Raw genomic sequence first — 25256 nt, forward strand, 5'->3', positions numbered from 1 at the left:
GGCAAGTAACTGGCCTCTCCTGCATTTCCTGGGGGCCAACCACCTGGGAATCAGACAGAAGGGATCTTTCGGCTCTGGTGGTGCAACCCACTCCTAGACCTGTCATCATCTACCTGGACTGAAGATGCCAGGTTCTGCAGAACAGCCGAAACGTCCGTGGACTCTGCTTGTTCATATCCTGAAGCTAGGATCAACTACACAATTTGCAAGGCCTAGGACAAAATGAAAATGTGGGGCATCTTGCACAGAATATATTAAGAAGGTCAAGATGTGGCCTTCCCTTTCAAAGCAATCTCCCTTACATTCTCACATAGGATGTATGGAATTTGTTTTTTAAAAAATCTCATGGTGGTGGAAAGGAGGAGGGGTGGGGGTTCAACACAACTGATGATAGGTTGTTCATTGATGTAGACAGATGATGATGTGGGCATGAAACTTCAGGGTATCATTTTTCAACATTCACCTGTTTCAACGTTTCCATAAATCTGCAAAATGCGTCCTGCCTTGGAGAGCAACCACAAGTGCCTCATCAAGCTTGCTTTTCTCTGGCAAGAAGGTCCCCAAAAACCTGTCACCACACGCTGTTCTAGGAAGATGTGCTCAGATAGGAGGGATCCTTCAGCTCTGGTGATAGAACCCATTCCCAGACTTGTCACCATCTGATCTGGACGGCAGATGCCAGGATTTAAGGATCTTAGATTCATGAGAGGAGACCTCAGAACAAGTGGTCCATTGAGGGTGATAAAAGCAATTCAAACTTATGTTCCCACTACTTCTGTTGCTTGAGTACTATATAAGTTGCATGCATCCCTCACTGCTGTGTCTGGAATACCCTCTTTCAGGAGAGCACCGGCAATGTTTCTTTTAGGTAGTGTAAGTGCCCCTTTGAGAAGATCAAAACAGCAAATGGGTTCAGACTGAAAATGGCCAATGGCTTCTAGCAGATAAGTAGATAAAGCTTGAGGATATGCATCCTCCTAGGTCTCACCAAATGCTAGCAGCTAAGCAACCAGTTTGGAGACCTGACCTGGAGGTTTCTGGACCTCCAGTCTGTCTTAAGATGTCCATGAGGGTTTTTCCTCCCTGGCTGTCTGAGGATTGACCGCCATCACGAATGAATCAGTAAGTATCCAAACTAGGAAGGTCATGACCAACTGACTACTTCAGAGGAAACAAATGGTCATCTATGTCCTTCACCTGGGAAGGCAACAATACCTGAGATAGAAATTCAGGACAAACTAGCCAAAATGTACAAGACCACACTGAATATCATCTATGCATTTGGATTTAGAACTAATTTTGGTGGTGGGAAAACAACTAGCTTTGGCATAATTTATGATTCCTTGGATTATGCAAAGAAAAGTAAACCCAAACATAGACTTGAAAGACATGGCCTGTGTGAGAAGAAAAAGACCTCAAAAAAACAATGAAAGGAACGCAAGAACAGAATGAAGGAAATTACGGGGACTGTAAAGGCCACTGTTGGTGGCAAAAGGTGGGCTGGAGATTGGATCACAGCCAAAGGAGTAAAGGGGCGGCACTGATGTTATCTGCGGCCATTGTGGATTTTCTACAAGAAGATTAATAAACTAAAAACTCTCACGTGAAAAAAGATGCCCAGGAGAATTCAAAAGGCACTAGCACCAATTACTCTTCATTGACAGGACAGAGGTAAAATTTTTGCTTTTACCAGTTAGCGGAATTTTGTCACCAGGAGAGTGGTTCAGGCAATTAGAAACGTGCTTGGGGCTGGGTGCGGTGGCTCAAGCCTGTAATCCCAGCACTTTGGGAGGCCAAGGCAGGTGGATCACTTGAGGTCAAGTGTTTGAGACCAGCTTGGCCAATATGGTGAAACCCCATCTCTACTAAAAATGCAAAAAATCAGCCAGGCCTGGTGGTGCACACCTGTAATCTCAGTTACTCGGGAGGCTGAGACAGGAGAATTGCTTGAACCTGGGAGGCAGAGGTTGCCGTGAGCCAAGATCGTGCGACCGCACTCCAGCCTGGATGACAGAGCTAGAATCGTGCTTGGATAATACTCAAATGCTACTTCTATACACTAAAGCAGCTTTCAGGAATCATGTCTTAGAACATTCAGGCTGGTATAGCAAAATACCATAGGCTGGGCTTATCAATAACAGAAATGTATTTCTCTAGAGGCTGGGAAGTCCTAGATCGAAGCTTGGTAAATTCAGAGTCGGAGGCAGGGCTGCTTTCCTGACTCATGGATGGGCCTCCTTGCTGTGTCCTCACTTGGTGGAAGGAGCCAGGGAGCTCTCTGGGGCCTCTTTATAAGAGCTCTAATCCTATTCATAGGTCACAGGGCTCCACTCTCATAACCTCATCATCTCCCAAAGGCCCCACCTCCTAAAACCATCACCCTGGGGATATGGATTTCAACGTGTGAATTTTGGGGGGACATGAATATTCAGACTGTAGCAAATGGTTCTGACTTATAGTTTCTGTTCTTCCCAGTCACTGCCTAGGTGCCAGTAGACAGTAGAGCATGCAGAATTCTTCGTGATTCCTAATATCCTATGCAGTGTGCAAACCCTTCTTAGCAGATGAGTGTAAGAGCACAGAAGTCTAACAACAGACCAGAAACAGACCATTGTCAGTCTGCCCCTGGGACACAGTATTCCTCATGCCCTGATGTCCCTAGTGCCAGTGTGTGCTTTATTTATTTTTTAAAGAATGATTGCATTTATTTCTCAGATAGTGATATAACTTTTTTTTTTTTTTTTTTGAGACAGAGTCTCACTCTGTCGCCAAAGCTTGAGAGCAGTGGTGTGATCTCAGCTCACTGCAACCTCCGCCTCCTGGGTTCAAGTGATTCTCCTGCCTCAGTCTCCCAAATACTGCTACCTTACCCGGCTAATTTTTTGTATTTTTAGTAGAGATGGGGTTTCACCATGTTGGCCAGGCTGATCTCGAACTGCTGACCTCAGGTGATCCACCCACCTCAGCCTCCCAAAGTGCTGGGATTACAGGCGTTAGCCATGGTGCCCGGCCGCAGATAGTGATATAATTTATAGTGTAGTCAATCGGGTTGAACTGTCACTTGCAACACTTTCTTGTGTGACTTAAGGCATTAAAAAAAAAAAAAAAGAATGTCAAGATGGTGACAGCAGGGCATTAGACAAACAAGGGAACCTCCTGAGCAGAAGGCCCCATGTGACTGTGCTGGTTGCACACTGAGGCAGCTGGCTCCGCCCAGAACAATGCTTCCTGGGGCTTTAGGGACATATTTTTTTTTTTTGTACAAAGAAAGTGCTCCATGTTTCCTTGGAGAACAGCGATAAGGAAAGGGGCTGGGCTTATCTCCAGACCTCTTGCCAACACCTAGCAGAGAATGTTCCTAGGGCAAGGTTGGTCCAGGGTGAGGGCTGGGTCCGAGTGCGAGACAGTGGAAATGGCTTCGTCCTGGGATGCCTCCCCAGACTCTTCCTTGGGTATGGTGCCTGGTGGGTGTGCATGGGTGTGCCAGACCACAGCTTGACGTGCCACCTCTGTTCAGAGAGGCATGTGGGCATTTTGTCTATGCCATTAGCCCACTGTGTGGCCTTGGGTAAGACCCCATATCTCTCTAGCCTCAGTTTCCCTAATTATAAATAGTTAACAAAAGTATTTCCAAGATTCTCTTTCATGCTAACATGCTGTGATTCTAAGTTTATTTGTCATTAAAATGAGTCAATCTCAGCTGGGCTTAGTGGCTTATGCCTGTAATCCCAGCACTTTGGGAGGCTGAGGCTGAAGGATTGATCAAGCTCAGGAGTTGAAGACCAGCCTGTGCAACATAGTGAGACCCTGTCTGTACCAAAAAAAAAAAAAAAAAAGAAAAAGAAAAAGAAAAAAAAGAATCAGTCTCTCAGTCTCTTAAGCCATAAGATGAAGAATTTCATCCCAGGAGGTGACCATCTATTGGAATCTCTCCCTTCCCACCCCCCATCCCCACCACCGTCCCCCAAACTCACAGGGAAAACCAATCCCCCACCCACCAGCCTTTGTGGGGGTCGCTGATACAAGTAATTATAAATCCAGTGACCCAAGAGAAGACCCCTGCCCAGGGCGTCCCACCCCATGCCAGTAGCTACAGCTGTTGCCCAAAGAGGCCCCAGCTATTGGGCCACGTCCACCGGGAGGACAGAGCAGCTGCATCTTTCCATCACTAATCTCCAACCTGGAGCCATGCCTAGTGTTTCTCTACAAGTTCAGTCAGAGGGTCTGCTTCATCAGAACGACCAGGGGACTGTGGAAAATGCAAGTTCCTCAGTGCCTTCCAGACCAGGCTCTAGGGTGGAGCCCAGAAATTCTGAGGAAGGGGAAAAAAAAAAATCTCCCAAGCCTTCGTGAAATGATTAGATCACATTGTCTAGCATTTGGGAGAGTATGCTTGGGGCATTTTCTAGAGCGGGTTTGAGGCAGCACTTGGTCGACTGCTGTTCACTAATCAGTGGGTTATCAAATGGCCCCAGGTTTGAGCTCAGCTACCCCAGCACAGCTGATAAACCAGCCTCATAAAGAGCCCAACAACCTTTGACTAGCCTAGCAACATATTCCTGTTGGGTCCAGATGCCTCTTTTTTTCTAAAAACACTCCCTCCTCAAAGCCAAACAGCAATAATCAAAATAGTAATAATCAACACTGCATTTTATGGCTTGGGCCTCTATATGATACTCAAGGCATCAGGCCTTATGAATTTGCAAAGCCCTAATTTTAAGACAGCGTCTCACTCTGTCACCCAGGCTGGAGTGCAGTGGCAGGATCTCAGCTCACTGCAACCTCTTTGGTTTTTTGTTGTTGTTGTTGTTTTTGTTGTTGTTTTTTCTCTTTTTGGGCCTCTTTGGTCCTATAATTTTCTTTGTTTTTGAGGCGGGGTCTTACTCTGTCACCCAGGCTAGAGAGCAGTAGTGAGATCTCAACTCACTGCAACCTCCACCTCCCGGGACTCAAACAGTCCTTCTACCTCAGCCTCCAGAGTAGCTGGGACTACAGGCACATGCCACCAGGCCTGGCTAGTTTTTTGTATTTTTTATGGAGACAGGGTTTTACCATGTTGGCCCAGGCTGATCTCCAACTCCTGAGCTCAAGCAATCCACCTGCCTTGGCCTCCCAAAATGCTGGGATTACAGGCATGAGCCACTGTGCCTGGCCTCAAAACTCTATTATAATCACCCCCTCACTCCTACTTTAGAGATGAGGAAGCAGCTTCAGAGGAGTTAAGCAGCTTGGCCAGGGGCTTGCAGACAGGAAGTGGGAATTGCATCTGGAGCTTGTGACTGTGGTTCTGATGCAGGGCTGTCTTTCACATCTAGGTTAGATCTGAAGCCGCCTTTCTTTGTGGCTAAGAGATGTAATTTTGAAAAAAAAAAAAAGTTCCTTTGTTCTGGAACAGCTTTATTTCTGAAGATTAGTAGCTCAAGGCGTGCACATCCTATGAGCAGGAATACAGCACGTCAGTGATTGGTGTGGGGGCGGGGTGATTTTAAAGACAGCTGTCACTTGGACAGGTGGACAGGCTCTGCTGGGGGAGGGAACTCCCAGCTGAAGCTTAAAAGTCCACCGCAGGGGTGATGGGTGTTCCCCACCCCCATGATGCAGGCACCATTTCTCTCGTGGCCTTTGACGTTTCTGAATTCAGTCCCTGAAATCATGTACTGCTTCCTGGATGGCGTTGTCTGCCTCTTGCATAACTGATCGGTCAGGAGAGTTTGGTCTCAGTAGTCCTATGTCCCTTTCCCCTGGAAAGTCACTAAATATTTGAACTCAGATGACTATAGCTTAATGAAATGGCCTTGGGCCAACCCGCCTTCCCTAATTTTTGAGACCTTTTTTGTTTGTTTGTTTGTTTTGAGACAGTCTCACTCTGTTGCCCAGGCTGCAGTGCAGTGGCGCAATCACGCTCACCGCAGCCTCGACCTCCCAGGCTCAAATGATCCTCCTGCCTCAGCTTCCTGAGTAGCTGGGACCACAGGTGTGCGCCATCATGCCCAACTAATTTTTGTATTTTTTGTAAAGACAGGGTCTCACCATGTTGCCCAGGTTGGTCTCAAACTCCTGAGCTCAAGTGATCCACCCGCCTCGGGCTCCCAGAGTGCTGGGGTTACAGGCGTGACCACGCCCAGCCCAGGACATTGCTTTTTAAAGGCGGGTAGGGCTTGTCCCAAGTGAAGCTTTGTGGATGGAACTTCAGGTATGACATAGCTGTTTAGGATCCCAGTTACCCTTCTCAGAGGAGGTTGGAGTTGCTGTGAGCAGAGGCTGCTGTGGAGGGAAGATGCCAAGACCTCGGTTCAAGTTCCAGCTTTGCCGCCACTGGCTTAGCTGTCACGTGCTGGTCAGTACTAAGTGCTGATGACAGCTGCTGACCTTACGGAGCGCTCACTGTGTGCCAGGCATTGTGCTGTGCCTGCGTGTGCTTTGCCGGCTTTAGCGTCGCAAACATCCTGAGAGGGAGGTTTTTGTGTTCTTGCTTTAGAGAAGAGAAACTCTGCAAAGGTCATCTGGCTGAGGAAGTGGCAAAGCCACGACTCAGATGCCAGAGCCCGGCTCTGATCCCAGCGCTCCAGCATCCTCCTCCTGCCCCAGTTCCCCCAGCTGTGAAGGAGCGCCGTGCTTTGGGCCCTGCCCATTCCCTAGGGGGATGTACTTGGGGAAAACAGACATTCAAGTGAGTCGCACGGAAGGTGCTGGTGCTCCAACTTCACGTGGCACCAGCTGGACCTGGGAGACTCTGCTGGAGCTCAGAGACCTTCCCGAAGCCCAGAGCTGGGCAGCTGTGGCCATCCCAATGCATTTTTGGAATTCTCCAGATAGTAGAAAAGTCACTTCCTGAAATAGTTGGAAGACAGGGCTGAACAGCATTCCCAGGGCATCGTTTTATTCACGCAGCATTGCACAGTTAAGAGAAGGGGCCTCCCCATAGGCAGTGGTGGAGTCTTGCTCCCAGGGCCTCCTGCACAGGGCAGGAGGCAGGACAAGAACACTGAGCTGGACAATGAATGAACAGGAACATATCACATTGCTGTGGCCACAGGCTGGCACAGGGCTGAAGAGGCAAGCCTGGCATGAGGCGGGTGGCCTGATGGGAAAGGGTCGCCCACTTAACAAATATATAACTGAGCCCGACTGTATCAGACTGTGTTCTGGGCACTGGGAAAAGGGGAGTGAACAAGACAGATCAGGCCTGCTTGTGAGCGAACATTCTAATGTGGGGAGACAAGCACATAAATCAGAAGATGCTGTTGGGGCTGTGGAGGGCTCTGAAGACAGTAAAGTGGGATGATGTGAGGAAGAGGCGTGGGCAGCCTGCCCTGGAGAAGTGACCAGGGAAGGAGGTGGGTGAACTTGCCTGACTCAAAGGAAGTGACCAGGTGCAGAGCTGGGGCTGCTCTTCCCGCTGGGTGGGGAGAACGTCAAGTGCAAAGGTTGGAGGCAGAAGTGAGCTTGGCGTTTTTTTAGGAATGGAAAGAAAGCCACAGGGCATCGGGGGTGAGCAAGGCGAGGGTGGGAGGAGGTGAGGTCGTGGGCTTGGCAAGGACTAGATCCCACGGGGCTTGTGGGCCATGGCTTTGTTTGGAAATGCTTCATGGCAGAAGGTCCATTCTGGGTCATGTTTGTGCGGAAAGTGGGGAGGTCATTCTTAGGGTGGGTGGAAGGAGCTCTGAGGGACAGTAAACAGACTCGCTGTTCTGAAAACAAACCAGGAGCTGGGCGTGTGGAGAGGCCCCATGGTAATCTCTCCTCTGCCGCTTTTTCATGCTTTGCAGCACTTTGCCCATAGGGAGGAAGGGGGAGTGCCCCAGCTCTCTGTATATGGCGTGGCTGGAGACCCTGTCCCAGGACCTCAGACCTCCAGTCATCCTGATCCGAGGAAACCAGGAAAACGTGCTCACCTTTTACTGCCAGTAACTCCAGGCTTGGCCATCCCTGTCCACGGCTCTGGGTGCGTGGGATGAGTTGGAACTCGGCTGCCTCCAGTCCACAGGGATGAGACTCATATTGTGTTGCACTTTAAGTGGCAGCATCTGATGATCTCACCGAAAAAGATGGTAGATTGCCAAATCTGGCTGGACTCCACTTCATGGGACACATTCTCTGGGTCTTGATTTTATGGGCTAGAGAAACAGCAGATGGAGCTGCAAGGAAAACTCTCTAAAGGATCCTATTCCTTTTAAACACTTTCTTTTGATTTTGATGACCATTAATTAAGAGTTCAGTCTTTGATTTGTATGCAAATTGGAGTCTAAATGCTGGGTGTGAATCTTGACCGTTTCTACAGACCTTCCTGGGTGAAAGTTCCTAAACCATGCCCTGCTTCCTCCAGTAGGAGAATGGCAGCCCCACCTGTAGGACCTACAGGTTCTCTAAGGAATGCAGGGCTCTCTCTGAGCCTCCACAGCCAGGCAATTTTTTTTTTTTTTTTTTTTTTTTGAGATGGAGTTTTTTTTCTCTTGTCGCCCAGGCTGGGGTATAATGGCACGATCTCAGGTCACTGCAACCTCCGCCTCCCGGGTTCAAGCATTTCTTCTGCCTCAGCCTCCCGAGTAGCTGGGATTACAGCAACTGCCACCACGCCCAGCTAATTTTTGTATTTTTAGTAGAGACGGAGTTTCACCATGTTGACCAGGCTGGTCTCGAACTCCTGACCTCAGGTGATCCACCCGCCTCGGTCTCCCAAAGTGCTGGGGTTACAGGCCTGAGCCACTGTGCCCGGCCCAGGCAAATTTCTCACTCCTGTCACCTTCAATAATGGGTCTTTGATGTCTTCATTGGTTCTTTAGACGAGGGACTTTTTGAACTTTTTTGGTTGCAACCCACAGTAAGAAATATATTTCACACTGAGACTTGCAACGCACACACACAGAAATGGCGAAAACAAAAATGTCACAAAACAATACTTACCCTTCCCTGGGGGACGTCCTCCAGTATGTTCTGTTCTATTTATTTTTCACTGTTGGTTGCAATCCAATAAAATGACTTTGGGATCCACTCATGGGTGGGGACCCACACATTTGAAAGGCATGGCCAGCTTTCTGTTGTGCCCTGCATTTGTCCACACACAGGGAGTCCGGCTGAGCTGGGTGTCATTGCCATTTTCCCAGCTCATCTTACGGGGAAAAAAAGCGGATTGACAGAACACATGAGGAGGGGTATTGATGGCAGGAGAGTCAAAAAAGCGTTTTAAAGAAGGGGCAAGGTTGAAGGAGTCTAGTGGCAAGGGGTAAGATTTCAGGCATGGTTAAGAACAGAGGACAAGGCTGTTAAGAACAGAGGGATGTAGAGATGGCAAGGTTGGCAAGGATCAGAAAGGCAGGAGCAGGTCCAAGCCAGCCCAAGACCAGGTGAAAGGAGAGGGGAGGAGGAGCCACCTGCAAGAGATGGAAAGAGCAGGCGGTAGACGGGGCTGGCAGGGAGGGGCTGTTAAGAGTGGGGTTGGAGGTGGGAGAGAAGCTGGGACAAGGGAGATGGAGAAAGGACCTATACCTGGCTCACAGAAGGCATCCAGGTCACGACACATTGAACATCCCCAGTGTTTGAGCCCCCAAAGCTAGGGTGCAAGGGCACTGGCATCGAATGCCAGTGGGTGAGGCTGAGCAAAAGGGTATTTGCAGCTCTAGACATAACCAAGAAGCATAAAGGTGAGTTGTTTGGTGGTATGACTGCCTGTGCCTTCTTCCAATGGCTCTGGGGTGGCTGAAGGAACAGACACCTTTGGGTTTCGTCAGCCTCCTCCAAGACTGCTGCAGTGCCTACACTTTAGACTTCAGAAGGAGACTAAAGACCTGTAGAATTTAGAAGGAGATCTGAAGTCTCCTTTTTGGAGTTACAACCCAAAGGATGTTAGCATTTCTCAGGTCATCCCACTGCAAAGCCCAGAAGGCTTGGGCCTCCCAGGCTGTTCTAAAGCCCCACTGTCTGACTGCCTTAGGGCCTGCTGCGAGGGACTGGGGCCTGGCCAAGCTGACTGGGAACAGCTCTCCTGCTCCGAGGGACCTGGAGGATGGGCCTGCCTCCGAGCCGTTGAGCTGGACCCTGGGACAGTTCTTAACTCCAGATAAGGGGAAGCATCCATTAGGGAATGTTGGCCTTTCTAGAGCCACATGGAAAACAATTTTCTGGTTCTTCAAACCTCAAGGAGTCCTTGGTCCAAAAAAGAGAGAATGTTTTGGCTTTGGGTGTCAAAAAAAAAAAAAAAATTCATGATGTCAGAAATACTATGTTTTTAACAATAATAATAGCTTTGTTAAAAAAAAAAAAAAAAAAGCTTTAACAGCGAGGCCATAAACAATGAAATGAATAAAAACTATGGTCACTCAGTCAACGGAACTTATTTGTTTTGGAACACACTGTTTTTCAGCTCTGCTGAGTGTTTTGAAAAAAATTAACTATTGTTTTTCCAACCCTGGATTGAACTTTTCTCGGAGCCCCTACTGGTTCTGCAGGTCATAGTGCCAGATTTCGACATAAATATTTATAGGAGCCATTTATTTTCCCTTTGATTCTCTTCCATGCATTTGCAGACTCACGGGGAACCATTTTTGTCAGCCTTTATCAAAGTCTCCCAGCATTTCCCATCTTGCCTGACACAGAGAGGCAACAGGTTGAGTGGAAGGAGCCATGGCGAGGCCACCAGGAGACTGGGATTTGAGTTTCAATGTCTCCCCAAAACTGGCTGTGTGACCTCAGATATGCCCCTTCACCTCTCTGGGAGGCCTCCAGTCAATGAAATGAAAGAATTGGACCAGAACAGGTGTCCCCAGCCAGCTGACCTGACAGTGACTGCTGTTTGGCCCAGGAGTGGTTGACAAAAATTGTGGCTGCATCAGGAGGTGGGGGTTAAGGGGAAGGGGTACACATTCCTTGGTCACCCCCAACCCACTACCCTTCCCAGCCCACCACTTTCTACTCCCCTGTGGTGTAAGCCTTTGGATCCAAGGAGTTTGAGTTTCTCTAGATCATTATTTGGCCTATTAGGGTAAGAGATATAGGGCCACACTGCCTCTCTGTCCCTGCCTTTGGATGACAAAATGCTTCCCATTTAGGAGTTTGTGCGGTAGGAAGTCCTATCCATGAAGCCTTCCCTTCCTCTGTGCTGGCAGAGGAGGGAACCATCAGGGTCAGGGCCGGCCTCAGCCCCAGTGGCCGCCCCAGCAGGGGCTCCTCCCATCTCTCCCCTGGGATCCACTGCCCAGTTAGCTCCCAGTTTTGCCCTCTGCATTTCAGCCTCCAGATTTAGTATCCTCCCTCAGTGCCTGCCCAGACTTGCTATGACTTTGAAGTAATTACAGTACCACCTATTTTTCACCCAATGGGCTCTCTGGGCTCTGCTTACCCAGGCAAAAAGCTGTGGGCCGCCTTAGCACATGGAGAGTCTCAGTGCAGATGAATTTCCTTCTAAAGCCCTGCCTGGACTGTCTAGAGTGGTGAGGGGCAGGAGGGGTTCACAGGGATGAGACCAGCTGAATGTTCCAGAAGAACCGCCTGGCTGGGAGGTCTTCAGGCACATGCAAAGCGGCCAGGTTTGGTTCATAGCTGTGTACAGCTCAGGATGTCAGGGAAAAAATGCTGCCAACTCCAAGAATGTTCACAGAAATGGGGCGCAGGAAAGCCCAGCCACCGGCTTCATTGGTAATTTCCCACTCGAAGTGAGGTTTCATCCTGTGACCGAAAGCAAAAGTACAACATACGCACCCACTTCCTAAAAGGGAGTCATCACAAATACAGTTCTATAAATACTCTCAGGAGAACCAGCTGGCTGGGAGGCCAGAGAGCAAAATGTCTGATAGATGAAAGACAGCAGCAAGAAAGGACAAGTGGTTTTATTCTAACTCATAAAAGTTACAAACAAAACATTCTACGTTTGCAAAGGAGGGAGCAAACACATAAGGTCAAGGGTATTAGGAAAGTCTTTATAGGGAACATGGTGTACAAAAGGGGTACACGTTCCTTGGCCTCCCCCAACCCATTGCCCTTCCCAGCCCACCACTTCCTACTCCCCTGTGGTGTGAGCCTTTGGATCCAAGGATTTCGAGTTTCTCTAGATAATTTTTTGGCCTAATAGGTTCCAGAGATTGGTGGGATTCAATAGAAAGACAGAAATGAGAGCTGGGGTGGGAAGAAGGCTTTCTGGGCAGCAGGGGTAGCTTGAGCAAAAGACAGAGTAAGGATTTCCCTGGGCATGTTTGGAGAACAAGAAACAAGCCAGTTTTCCTGGAGTGTGAGGCAAGTGTGCGTAGGAAATTAAGACTGGGCCAGGCACGGTGGCTCATGCCTGTAATCCCAACACTGTGGGAGGCCAAGGCAGGGTGATCACCTGAGCCTATGAGTTTGAGACCATCCTGGGCAACATGATGAAACCCTATCTTTACAAAAAAAAAAAAAAAAAAAAAAAAAAAAAAACTGGATGTGGTGGTACGCACCTGTGGCTTCAGCTACTCCAGAGGCTGAGGTGGGAGGATTGCTTGAACCTGGGAGGTTGAGGCTGCAGTGCTGTAATTGTGCCACTGCTCTCCAACCTGGGTGACAGAGCAAGACTCTATCTCAAAAAAAAAAAAAAATAATAATGAATAAAAAAAAGAGGAGGAGAAGTAGCAGTCATGTAATATGAAGGGCAGAGTAGCAGGCTTAATGCTGAAGGGAAAGAGAAAGCAAATTGATTTGAGTTTGGTACGTTAAGTGTGAGAATACCCAGGTGGTCAGAACTGTGGTCCGGGAGCCTGGGAAGAGCTCAACGTGCTCCCTGTTAGCCTGCAGCTCTTTGAGAGCAGTGACCGTAAACAGATTTGGGAGTCATAGCTTGGGTGAGATCAAGAGAGAAAGTACAAAGAAATAACAGGGCTAGACCTTGGGAAGGGCTATATTTAGGAGGCAGAGTGAAGAAGAGTCAGTGGTGAGGCAGACTTGAAAAGAGCATTGGAGGGACAGGAAGAAAACTCAGATCACTGAGGAAGCACCAGAGAAGGGGAAGAAAGAAGCTCAGAGTTGACCACGTAGTACCTCTCTGCAAAGGGGCTGGAGCCACTGAAGGTGCTGTTGAATTTGGGGTTGTGGCATCATTGGGAGCCTTGCAGCGAATAATTAGGTAAAGCGGCAGGTCAAGGGCCAGGGATTGAGGAATGAATTTGTAGATGGGAAAAGAAAACAGCAGCTCTGCTTAGAGACTTCATACTTGAGTAAGTCAGCAATGGAGATATTGAAGGACACAGAGTGGAAACCCGAGGGAAGAGTAGACTCAAGGAAAGGTGCTTTGACTGTTGTTATCATAGGGCGTGTATTAGGGTAATGCTAAGCTATGCTGCAGTAACAAACTGTCCTCTCAATGTGAGAGGCTTACATGACAAAGTTCTGTTTCTGTTACAAATATTCCTACCACAGTCGGGCAGCTCTTCAGGGTTCCTCTTCTCCACATCAGGACTGAACGATCAAAATTACTCCTGTCTTGGGAAGCCACCACCTTGACCAGTAGCTTCCAGCTCACTGAAGAAGGGAAAAGAGAGCTGGAGGGCCACGCACTGGCTTTTAAATGCTTCCACCCAGAAGGGATGTTATTTATTTCCACTCAAAGCCCATTAGCCAAAGCCAAATAGTCACATGGCTCCACCTAACTGCAAGAGTGCTGTGAAATTTGGGGGAAGATGTGAATATTCATTGAACAATAAATGTCTCTGTTACAGAGTGAGGGTGAGTAATAGAGACCTGAGTGTATCAATAGGTCAGAGGGGAGAGATTGACGATGGAAGGAAAAGAATAACTACAGAAAAGGTAGCGATGATGAATCAACAAAATGTGGGGACATTTTTTCCACACAGCAGGAAAGGTGTAGCTGAAGTCTGGTAGCCCTGGGGTGCAAAACTCTCAGGACCCTTGCCCCTGTGATCTGCCCTAGCAGGGCCCCTGAGCACCAGGTCAGAAAGCAAACATGGAAATTGCAGGTGACATGTTCCCCAGCAATGGGGCTGGCCAAGCAAAGAGGGAAGGACAAGGCACGAGGGAGGGATTCAAGAAGGATGACCGTGAGCTCCCAGGTGGATGGGGAGACCAGAAGTGAGCTGCAAGACTTGACAAGACTTGAAATGCTAGTAGCATAAAGACAAAAAGAACCTGCAGGCTGGGCGTGGTGCCTCATGCTTGTAATCCCAGCACTTTGGGAGGCCAAGGCAGGCGGATTACTTAAGGCCAGGAGTTTGAGACCAACCTGGCCAACACGGTGAAAACCCGTCTCTATGAAAAAAAAAAAAAAAAAATTAGCTGGGCATGGTGGTGGCCACCTGTAGTCCCCGCTACTCAGGAGGCTGAGGCAGGAGAATCGCTTGAATCCAGGAGGCAGAGGTTGCAGTGAGCCAAAATGGTGTCACCGCACTCCAGCCTGGGCCACAGAGTGAGACTCTGTCTCAAAAAACCCCAAAACAACAACAGCAACAAAAACATGCAGTGGGCCGGGCACAGTAGCTCACACCTATAATCCCTGCCCTTTGGGAGGTCAAGGCAGGCAGATCACTCGAGGTCAGGAGTTCTGGACCAGCCTAGGCAACATGGTAAAACCCCCATCTCTACTAAAAATGCAAAAATTAGCCAGGCGTGGTGGCATGCACCTGTAGTCCCAGCTACTTGGGGGCTGAGGCAGGAGGATGGCTTGAACCAAGGAGGTTGAGCCTGCAGTGAGCTGAGATGGTGCCACTGAACTCCAGCCTGGGTAACAGAGTGAGACCCTGTCTCAAAAACAAACAAACAACAACAACAAAGAAGAATATGCAGTCGATGTGGGAGACGGGGAGATGGAGAAGAACGAAGTTTGTGGTCAGTACATGTGCACTTCACAGCTTGACATTCTGGAGAAACTAAACATCTTGAGCACACCAAACTCTAAGGTGTCCACCATTTGCCTATGAGGTCTACAAAGGTGGGACTTGAGATGCACCTTTTAGTTGCTGGATGGGAGGGAGACCAGGGGAGGGCCCAGGGCAGCTGGAGGGGACTCAGGGTGGGGACTGTGGACCCAACAGGCACAGGGGTATTTCAATATCTTAACTGCTGAAACAGCTGAAAGACTGCACGTCAGCTTTGAGGGTGAACATATCTGACTCATCTCTTACCCTAGGGTGCAGCACAGGTTAGCAGAGTAGACACCCAATAAATGTCTGCAGAATGAATGAATGAAGAACAAATGAATGGATCATACCAATGGGTGGTAGAGCAAAGTGGAGACAAGATAAAGGGAAGTGAGCTACATATCGTGAGAGTGTGAGCTGGACGCTGGAGCTGTTAAGGTGGGCAAGGGGTGGAGGGGAAGCCTGTGAGCCAGTTGCCAAAGTGCTGAATGAGATCTTGAGAGAGAGCCCTGGAGGTCAACAGGTTGTACTTGCAGACAGGTAAACCTTCAGATCAGAAAAGGGAGCTGAATGATGACAGCACATGGACATGTGGGAGGGAACGACACACACTGGGGCCTGTCAGTGTGGGAGGAGGGTGAGGGGAGGGAGAGCACTGCGAAGAATAGCTAATGGATGCTGGACTTAATACCCAGGTGGCTGGGTGCGGTGGCTCATGCCTGTAATCCCAGTACTTTGGGAGGCCGAGGCAGGCAGATTGCTTGAGGCCAGGAGTTTGAGACCAGCCTGGCCAACATGGTAAAACCCTCTCTCAACTAAAAATACCAAAAATTAGCCAGGCATGGTGGTGGGCACCTGTAATCCCAGCTACTTGGGAGGTTGAGGGAGGTGAATCTTTTGAATCTAGAAGGCGGAGGCTGCAGTGAGCTGAGATTGCACCACTGCACTCCAGCCTGGGTGACAGTGAGACCCCATCTCAAAAAAAAACAAGAAACAAAACAAAAAAGAAAAAGAAAAAGAAATACCCAGGTGATGGGATGATCTCTGCGGCAAACGACCATGGCACACATTTACCTATGTAACAAACCTGCATAACCTGTTCATGTATCCCAGAACTTAAAATAAAAGTTGAAATAAAAAAGAAAAGAAAAGGATGCTAAGATATGCACCAAATTAGATGCAGGTATGCTCTTATAAGCACTCCACTGAGCCTCCTTCAGTGGAGTGATATTCCGGGTCCTTTCCTAGAAAAAGACAGGGTTGGTTAATGTCAGACATACTAGGGGGAGAGGACTGGAGCCTGTACACAAAGAACTACACCCAGGGGTTAATTCCAGAGATCTCAGTGATGGATATGGGCCTAGGGCAGGAAAGGCCAACTGGGCCACGTCAGAGATGAGAGTTGGAGGAATAAATGCAGGTGTTTGCAATGGGCTGATAAAGACAGGAGGAGAAGTCCAGGACTTAATGTGAGGGCTGAGCAAGCAGAAATAAATTCATGGAGGAGATCAGAAAGTCCCACCATTTGAACAAAAATGTTGCCTTACGCTATTTCTGGTGTCTTACGCATCTTTGCTGAAGTGCTGGGTCTAGTCCTCTGAAGTCAGCTTGGGGAAGGTGGGAGTTTTCCTGGGGGAAGAAAGAAAGAAACTAACACGGGATCAAAATCCTACTTAGGGTACAGAATAGTCTGCGTACAAGAAAACGTACATGAGGCCGGGCACCGTAGCTTACGCCTGTAATCCCAGCACATCAGGAGGCCGAGGCCAGTGAATCACCCGGGGTCAGGAGTTTGAAACCAGCCTGGCCAACATGGTGAAACCCCGTCTTACTGAAACTACAAAAATTAGCTGGACGTGATGGCAGGCACATGTAATCCCAGCTACTCGGGAGGCTGAGACAGGAGAATTGCTAGAACCCGGGAGGCAGAGATTGCAGTGAGCCAAGATTGTACCATCGCAGTCCAGCCTGGGCAGCAAGAGTGAAGCTCCATCTCAAAAAAAGAAAAGAAAAAAAAAGAAAAGGTACATGACATTAAGATATACATTTTTTTCTTTTCTGTTTAAAGTAAAATGCTGGACAGCAATCAGAATATTTAGAAGGAAGCTATGATGGGGGAAAAAGAATGTGAGCTTCAGAGGTTACCTGGGGCCTCCAAGTTCAGCCATGACCCTTGCCCTAGATGCTGACCTGGAGGGCGGGCTCCACCTGACTCTTGTTTGTCCTGGGTCCAAACCTGGTCAGCCAAGGACAGCCATAAACCTGGCATGCTCTAGGGCAAAAGCAAGTATTTACTGCTGGAGAGATGACCAAATCAGGTAGACAACCTCCCATCTACCCATCCTCTCCAGGATCTAAGTCCTTTCTTGGGGTAATCAGTGAAGGTTTCCTATGTGTGGTGGAGGTTGTTTTATTGCCTGCCTTCCACTCTTGGAAGAAAGGCTGGGGAGTAGCACTCAGAACAGGGAAGCCCAAGCAGGGTTTTTTCTTTCTTTCTTTTCTTATTTTATTAGAGAGAGAGTCTCACTGTGTTGCCCAGGCTGGTCTTGAACTCCTGGCCTCGAGCAATCCTCCAGCTTCAGCCTCCCAAAGTGCTGGGATTATAGGCATGAGCCACCGTGCCAGGCCAAGGTCTTTAAAAAATTATGGTAAAAGACATAACACAAAATTCACCATTTTAACTATTTTATTTTATTTTATTTTTTTTGAGACAAAGTCTCACTCTTTCGCCCAGGCTGGAGTGCAGTGGTGGGATCTCAGCTCATTGCAACCTCCACTTCCCAGGTTCAAGCGATTCTTGTGCCTCAGCCTCCCAAGTAGCTGGGATTACAGGCACAGGCCACCAGGCCCAGCTACTTTTTGTATTTTTTTTTTTTTCTGTAGAGACGGGGTTTTGCCATGTTGGCCAGGCTGGTCTCCAACTCCTGACCTCGAGTGATCCGCCCGCCTCGGCCTCCCAAAGTGCTGGGATTACAGGTGTGAACCACTGTGCTCGGCCTTAACTATTTTAAAGTGTAATTCAGTGGTATTTAGTATATTCACAGTGTTGTGCAACCATCACCACTATCTCGTTCCAAAACATTCTCATCGCCCCAAAAGGAAATCCTGGACCTATTAAGCAGTAAATCCCCACTAACCCCTGGCAAGCATTCATCTGCTTTCTGTGTCTATGGATTTGCCTGTTCTAGATATTTCATATAAGTAGATACAATATGTGGCCTTATGTGGCCTTTTGTGTCTGGCGTTTTCACTTAGCATCGTGTTTTCAAGGCTCGTCCATATTGTAGCATGCATCAGCACTTCATTCCTGTTTAAGGCTGAATAATATTGCATTGTGTGGATATACTGTATTTTGCTTATTCATTCAGTTGGTGGACCTTTGGGTGGTTTCCACCTTTTGTGCTATTATAAATAATGCTGCTATGAATATTCATGGACAAATTTTTGTGAAAAGTGCTTTCGATTCTTTTGGGTAGATAGTTATCTAGGAGAGGCATTGTTGGGTCATCTGGTAATTCTCTGTTGACTTATCCAGCAACTCTGGGTATGCTGTAAAACTTTCTAAGGGCTGAGTTTAACTATCAGACCCATTGTTCTGCTGCCATAGCTTGGCCCCCGTTGTCAGTCTTGACTGGTCATACCCTCTGGTGTCTCCTATTCAAGAGACACTTTGAGGTTCCCAAAAACTAGCTCAGTTTTCATTTTCTTCCATTTAAAAATCGTGTGTAACAAACACCTTTAAGAATCAGGTAGCGGCCGGGCGCGGTGGCTCATGCCTCCAATCCCAGCACTTTGGGAGGCTGAGGTGGGTGGATCACGAGGTCAAGAGATTGAGACCATCCTGGCCAACATGGTGAAACCCTGTCTCTACTAAAAATACAGAAATTAGCTGGGCGTGGCAGCGGGCGCCTGTAGTCCCAGCTACTCAGGAGGCTGAGGCAGGAGAATTGCTTGAACCCGGGTGGCAGAGATTGCAGTGAGCTGAGATCATGCCGTTGCACTCCAGCCTGGTGACAGAGCAAGACTTCGTCTCAAAAAAAAAAAAAAAAAAGAAGAAGAATCAGGTTGCACAGGGGAGTAACAGGGAAGTGGGTGCCCCAAGTCCTCAAAAGTTGATAACCACAGTCTGAGATTCCCCTTCCTTCAAACAAAAACACTTCCCCTTCATGGGCCACAGTGTTAAGGGAGGATTTGCCTTGGGGAGCTACTTCTTGTAGAGAAGGGAAGCTGCTTCTGGCTTAGCGAGGGCAGGAGAGTTGCTGTGGGAAGGGTTTCATTAGTATGGAACAGGACGTCCATTTCCTGGGCTAAAGAAGGTGGCTCATGTGGGTGGCCAAATTAGGACTTCAGAATGACATAAAAAGCACAGATTCTGGTTGGAGTTTAAATGACTTCAAAAAAAAAAAGAAAAAGAAAACAACAACCATGAGTTCAAAAAACAAAGTACGGAAGTTCAGGAGGGCCTAAGACACCAGACTGCTTCAAATAAAACATGAGTACTGGCAATGATCTCTGGCTGACTCGGGTTTTGCAAAGGCCCATTCTCTACCTTCACAGCCTGATTGTAAAATAAGATAGGCCTTGGTTCTTCCATTCCTGTCTGCATCTCAGAATGCAAACATGAATTCGATCACAACAGAGTGACAGCAACACTGCAGCACTACCACAATCAAGTTAAAGAGTTTCCGTGTTTCTTTCATTTCCACATTTCCAGAAATCCCATTGAACACTGTGGATTTCCCTTCAGCTTACTAACTTGCATTCCCTCACATGCTTTCTCTCCCACTTTCTTTCTTTTTTCTACTTTTTTTTTTTTTTTTTTTCTGAGATGGAGTCTCGTCCCATCGCCATGCTGGAGTGCAGTGGTGCAATCTCGGCTCACTGCAACCTCCGCTTCCCGGGTTCAAGCAATTCTCCTGCCTCAGCCTCTCGAGTAGCTAGGATTACAGGTGGGTGCCACCATGCCCAGCTAATTTTTGTATTTTTAGTAGAGACAGGGTTTCACCATGTTAGTTAGGCTGGTCTTGATCTCATGACCTTGTGATCCGCCCGCCTCACCCTCCCAAAGTGCTGGGATTATAGGCATGAACCACCGCACCCGGCCTATTTTTTTTTTTTTTTTTGAGATGGAGTCTTGCTCTGTTGCCCAGTCTGGAGTGCAGTGGTGTGATCTTGGCTTACTGCAACCTCTGCCTCCTGAGGTTCAAGCAATTCTTCTGTCTCAGCCTCCCAAGTAGCTGAGATTACAGGCACCCACCACCAGGCCCAGCTAATTTTTGTAATTTTAATAGAGACAGAGTTTGGACATGTTGGCCAGGCTGGTCTCAAATTCCTGACCTCAGGTGATCTGCCTGCCTTGGCTTCCCAAAGAGCTGGGATTACAGGCATGAGCCACCGTGCCTGGCCCACATTTCCTCTTGAATGAACTGATCAGTCTCCTGGCCTCGAGTCTCTCCCCCTTCATAATGACGTGGATCCATACTGATTCTGATCTGTCCTTTCTACTGCTCAAAAACCTCCAGTGTCCACAAAATAAGGCCCACACTCCCAAGGGTGACCGTTCAAAGTCTTTTCTGAGCTGGCCCCAAGACTTTTTTCCAGTCTTACCACTCATTATTATCTGATATTGTCATTATTATAATGATAACGATGTGGTCATTATTCTTATTTAAAAGTATACCCTGGCCAGGCGTGGTGACTCACGCCTGTAATCCCAGCACTTTGGGAGGCCAAGGCAGGCAGATCACCTGATGTCAGGAGTTTGAGACCAGCCTGGCCAACATGGAGAAACTTCGTCTCTATTAAAAATACAAAAAAATTAGCCAGGCATGGTGGCAGGCATAATCCCAGCTACTTGGGAGGCAGAGGTAGGAGAATCACTGGAACCCAGGAGGCAGAGGTTGCAGTGAGCCGAGATCACGTCACTGCACTCCAGCCTGGGTGACAAGAGCGAGACTCCATCTCAAAAAAGAAAAAAAGTTCTTGCAGTGATTTTGTTGCACAGCAAGATTTGGGAACCACTGTACTGGACTCAGTCCAGTCCTCTAAATATTAATGGCTAACATTTATCGAGCACGTAGTAAATGTCTGGGTTTGTCCCAAGAACTTAACAACTTTGTACTATTTAAGCCTCACAAAAACCCTATGAAACAGAAGATACTATTATTATTATTCCTATATTTCCTATTTTACAGATGAGGAAAATTAGGTAGAGAGGTTAAGTAACTTGCTTAAGGTCACATAGTAAGTGGCAAAAGCCGGATTTGAAAACAAGCAACTGGGGTCTGGCCCCATGAGTTGAACCAGTGAGCTCTACCTGCCCATTCAAATTCTGCATATAAAGTCACTGGCACTCCATGGTGTTTAGTCAGTAATTGCTGCCATTATTATTTTTATTCAAATCTCACCCATCCCAGAATTCAACTCAAATTCTACCTCTTCTATCAAGTTTTCTCTGACTCCCTTTCTTCTTTTCTCAATGTAATCATAGATCCTTCAGAAATGTATTCGACTTTGGGATAGGCTTTTATTTCTGTGTTTTTGTTAGCATCCTCATTATACTTATAAAGTCATTGAGAGTAGGGTCATGCTGTGTTTATCTCTCTATTCCTGGCATATTTGTTGACCTGAATTTAACATTTTCCTAAATGCGCTATAAGCAGAATCACCGAATTTCTTTTTTTTTTTTTTTTTTAATTTGAGACTGAGTCTCGCTCTGTCTCCCAGACTGGAGTGCAGTAGCATGATATCAGCTCACTGCAACCACTGCCCCCCAGGTTCAAGTGATTCCTGCCTCAGCCACCTGAGTAGCTGGGATTACAGGTGCCCGCCACCATGCCTATTTTTTTTCTATTTTTAGTGGAGACGACATTTCACTATGTTGGCCAGGCTGGTCTCGAACTCCTGACCTGAAGTTATGTGCTTGCCTTGCTCTCCCCAAGTGCTGGGATTACAGGCATGAGCCACCACTCCTGTCCCCAAATTTCTTTAAAAGGAGCTATCTCATTGGGAGATAACTCAAGAGAGAATTGCAGAAATTGGATTGCCTTTTCCCTAGGGGAAAAAAATGCAAAATCACACTCCTGAACTTTCTTTCTTCTGAGTGGGAAGGGATAAGATATCTTAACATCTTAAGGAGCCCTGAGGCTTGTCACTGCAGGTGAGGGGAAACCACACTACTGGCATATTTGATTTCTCAATGCAGCTGTCGCCTCCTGCCTCGCTGCTTCCTTTAAGGCCTATGTTGGTTTGACCTGGGCTTGCTCCACTGGTTAGCTTCTCCCTAGTTGCAAGACTACCAGATCATAATCAGTTATTATCTCCCATCCTGGTGTGTGAAAAGCTACAGAATTTGTGGGGCCCAGTGCAAAATGAAAATGCAGGGCTTCTGTTTAAAACTTAAGAATTTAAAGATAACAGCAGAGCATTAAACCAAGCACAGGGCCCCATCTACTACATCGTCACGCCCATGAAGCCAGCTTTGATGAAAAAAGGGTTAGGCCAGGCGGTGGCTCGCACCTGTAATCCCAGCACTTTGGGAGGCTGAGGCAGGTGGATCACTTGAAGCCAGGAGTTCGAGACCAACCTAGCCAACATGGTGAAACCCCGTCTCTACTAAAAATACAAAAACTAGCCTGGCGTGGTGGCGGGCACCTGTAATCCCAGCTACTTGGGAGGCTGAGGCAGGAGAATTGTTGAACCCAGGAGGTGGAGTTTGCAGTGAGCCGAGATCATGCCACTGCACTCCAGCCTGGGCAACAGAGCAAGACTCCGTCTCAAAAAACCAAAAAAGGTCAGAGCCTTCTCAGCAGACCAAAACCAAATGCAGAAAGCTGAGTATGGGGACAATTTATTTCCAAAGCCCTCAACCTCTCATCTTAATATAAAGACAGCTGAGAAAGAAACCACCCTGTATTCTGTGTTATATTAAGGTTGACTACTGTGGGCTGAACTGAGTCCTCCAAAGAGATGCTGAAGCCCTAAGCAGTACCTGTGAATGTGGCAGCATTGGGAAATAGGGGCTTTGCAGATGATGGAGTTAAGATGAGGTTATTAGTGTGGGTTCTGATCCACAATGACTGGTACTCTTATGGAAGGAGGAAATGTGGATACAGAGCCAGACATGCACACAGGGAAGATGATGTGAAGAGACCTACACAAGGAGAACCCATGAGAAGATGAAGGCAGGTTGGGGTGATGCTTCTATATGCCAAGGAACGTCAAAGAGTGCCAGCAGGCCAGGGGCGCTGCCTCACGCCTTAATCCCAGCACTTTGGGAGGCCGAGGTGGGCGGATCATGAGGTCAGGAGTTTGAGACCAGCCTGGTCAACATGGTGAAACCCCATCTCTACTAAAAATACAAAAATTAGCCAAGCGTGGTGGCAGGCGCCAGTAGTCCCAGTTACTCGGGAGGCTGAGGCAGGAGAATTGCTTGAACCTGGGAGGTGGAGGTTGCAGCGAGCCAAGATCGTGCCACTGCACTCCAGCCTGTACAACAGAGAAAGACTGTCTCAAAAAAAAAAAAAAAAAAGAAAAAAAAAAGTGCCAGCAAAGTACCCAGATAGGAGAGGGGCCTGGAAGATTCTCCCCCAAGACCTCAGGAGGAACTAACCCTGTGGACACCTTGATCTTAGACTTCCAGTTTCCAGAACCAAGACAATAGATTCCTGTTTCTTAAGCCAGCCATCCTCAGCCTTTTTGGCACCAGGGACCAGTTTTGTGGAAGACAGTTTTTCCATAGACCAGAGGTGGAGTGGGGGGCATGGTTTCAGGATGATTCGAGCACATTACATTTATTGTGCACTTTATTTCTATTGTTATTACATTGTAATATATAATTAAATAATTATACAATTCACCATAATGTAGAATCAGTGGGAACCCTGAGCTTGTTTTCCTACAACTAGACGGTCCCATCTGTGGGAGATGGGAGACAGTGACACCCGAAGGATGTTACTTATGTCGAGTCTCCTCATTTTGGTTGCCGTCACTGCAGAAAACCCTGCTTCACAGAGATAGGATGTTGCAATAGGCCAGGCGTGGTGGCTCACACCTGTAATCCCAGCACTTTTGAAGGCCAAGGCAGATGGATCACTTGAGGCGAGGAGTTCAAGACCAGCCTGGCCAACATAGCAAAACTCCATCTGTCTCTACTAAAAATAATAAAATATATACATATAGCCAAGTGTGGTGGCACACTCTTATAATCCTAGCTACTCGGGAGGTGGAGGCATGAGGCATGAGAATGGCTTAAACCAGAGAGGCGGAGGTTGCAGTGGGCAGAGATTGGGCCATTGCACTTCAGCCTGGAGACAGAGTGAGACCCTGTCTCAAAAAAAAAAAAAAAAAAAAAAAAAAAAAAAGGATGTTGGAAATGAAAGCAGGCTTTTCAGTGCTTTTGTGGCCATCTCAGGATTAAAGCCTAGACTTTAATCCAGGACATGTGGAGATTTGAAGTTGTCTCAAACATTGTTTTGTTGTTGTTGTTTAGTTTTTTTTGTGTTTTTTTTCTTTGTTTGTTTGTTTGTTTGTTTGTTTTTGAGACAGAGTCTCACTCTGGAGTGTAATGGCACAATCTCGGCTCACTGCAACCTCCACCTTCTGAGTTCAAGCAATTCTCCTGCCTCAGCCTCCTGAGTAGCTGGGATTACAGGTGCGTGCCACCATGACCGGCTATTTTTTGTATTTTTTAGGAGAGACAAGGTTTCACCATGTTGGTCATGCTGGTCTGGAACTCCTGACCTCGTGATCTGCCCGCCTCGGCCTCCAAAAGTGTTGGGGTTACAGGCATGAGCCACCTCGCCCAGCCTCAAACATACTTTTAAGGCCACCAGATGCAGCTGTACAACTGAAGTACATACACTTGCCACTGTAAAGCCTGCCACCAGATGCAACTTGCCACTCACTGATAGTGTTCTGATACGAGTCTGCAAACAATTGATTTATCATGGCCTCTGTGCAGTGAAACTTCTCTGCTAATGTTAATCCGTATTTGCAGCCACTCCCAGCACTAGCATCACCAACTCAGCTCTACCTCCCATCATCAGGCATTCGATTCTTGTAAGGAGCAAAGCCTAGTTCACTTGCGTGCACAGTTCACAATAGGGTTCGGCTCCTATGAGAATGTAATGCCCCCGATCTAACAGGAGGCTGAGCTCAGGTGGTAATGCAGCGATAGGGGGCAGCTGTAAATACAGATGAAGCTTGGCTGCTGGCTCACCTCCTGTGGTGCCGCCTGGTTCCCAATAGGCCAGGGACTCATAGTGGTCCATGGCCGGGGGTGCGGGCGGGGGGTTGGGGACCCCGTCTTAAGCCATCCAGTTTGTGGCACTTTGTTATGGCAGCTGCAGCAGATGAATATACCCACCAGCCAGACCAGGCTCCTCCTGTTACCTTCCTGCCCTTGGCAAGCTCCTGACAACACCT

General features: G+C 47.8%; 1 protein-coding gene and 1 pseudogene across 50 annotated transcripts in view; both read left to right on the forward strand.

The window, feature by feature from the left end:
* Positions 1-25256, forward strand: part of SLC12A3 (solute carrier family 12 member 3) — a 97595-nt gene that overhangs the window by 39736 nt on the left and 32603 nt on the right. For 20 of the 50 annotated variants that reach the window (XR_013411780.1, XM_077986128.1, XM_077986130.1 and 17 more), the window contains one exon: positions 6479-7133. The exons of 2 other annotated variants lie outside the window; for them this stretch is intronic. Coding sequence is in view for 42 of the 48 variants with exons in the window: in XM_077986128.1 (XP_077842254.1) it covers positions 6479-6674 (196 nt within the window). In the remaining 6 variants the exon portion in view is untranslated. Of the gene's footprint in view, positions 1-54; positions 1613-6478; positions 7134-7769; positions 10320-25256 lie in introns of those variants that run through there. 28 more of the 50 variants (XR_013411781.1, XR_013411782.1, XR_013411779.1 and 25 more) reach the window with 6 other exon arrangements.
* LOC106995028 (small ribosomal subunit protein eS24 pseudogene) lies at positions 125-1612 on the forward strand (annotated as a pseudogene).

Source organism: Macaca mulatta, chromosome 20, assembly GCF_049350105.2.
Source record: "Macaca mulatta isolate MMU2019108-1 chromosome 20, T2T-MMU8v2.0, whole genome shotgun sequence".
Taxonomy (NCBI): Eukaryota; Metazoa; Chordata; class Mammalia; order Primates; family Cercopithecidae; genus Macaca; species Macaca mulatta.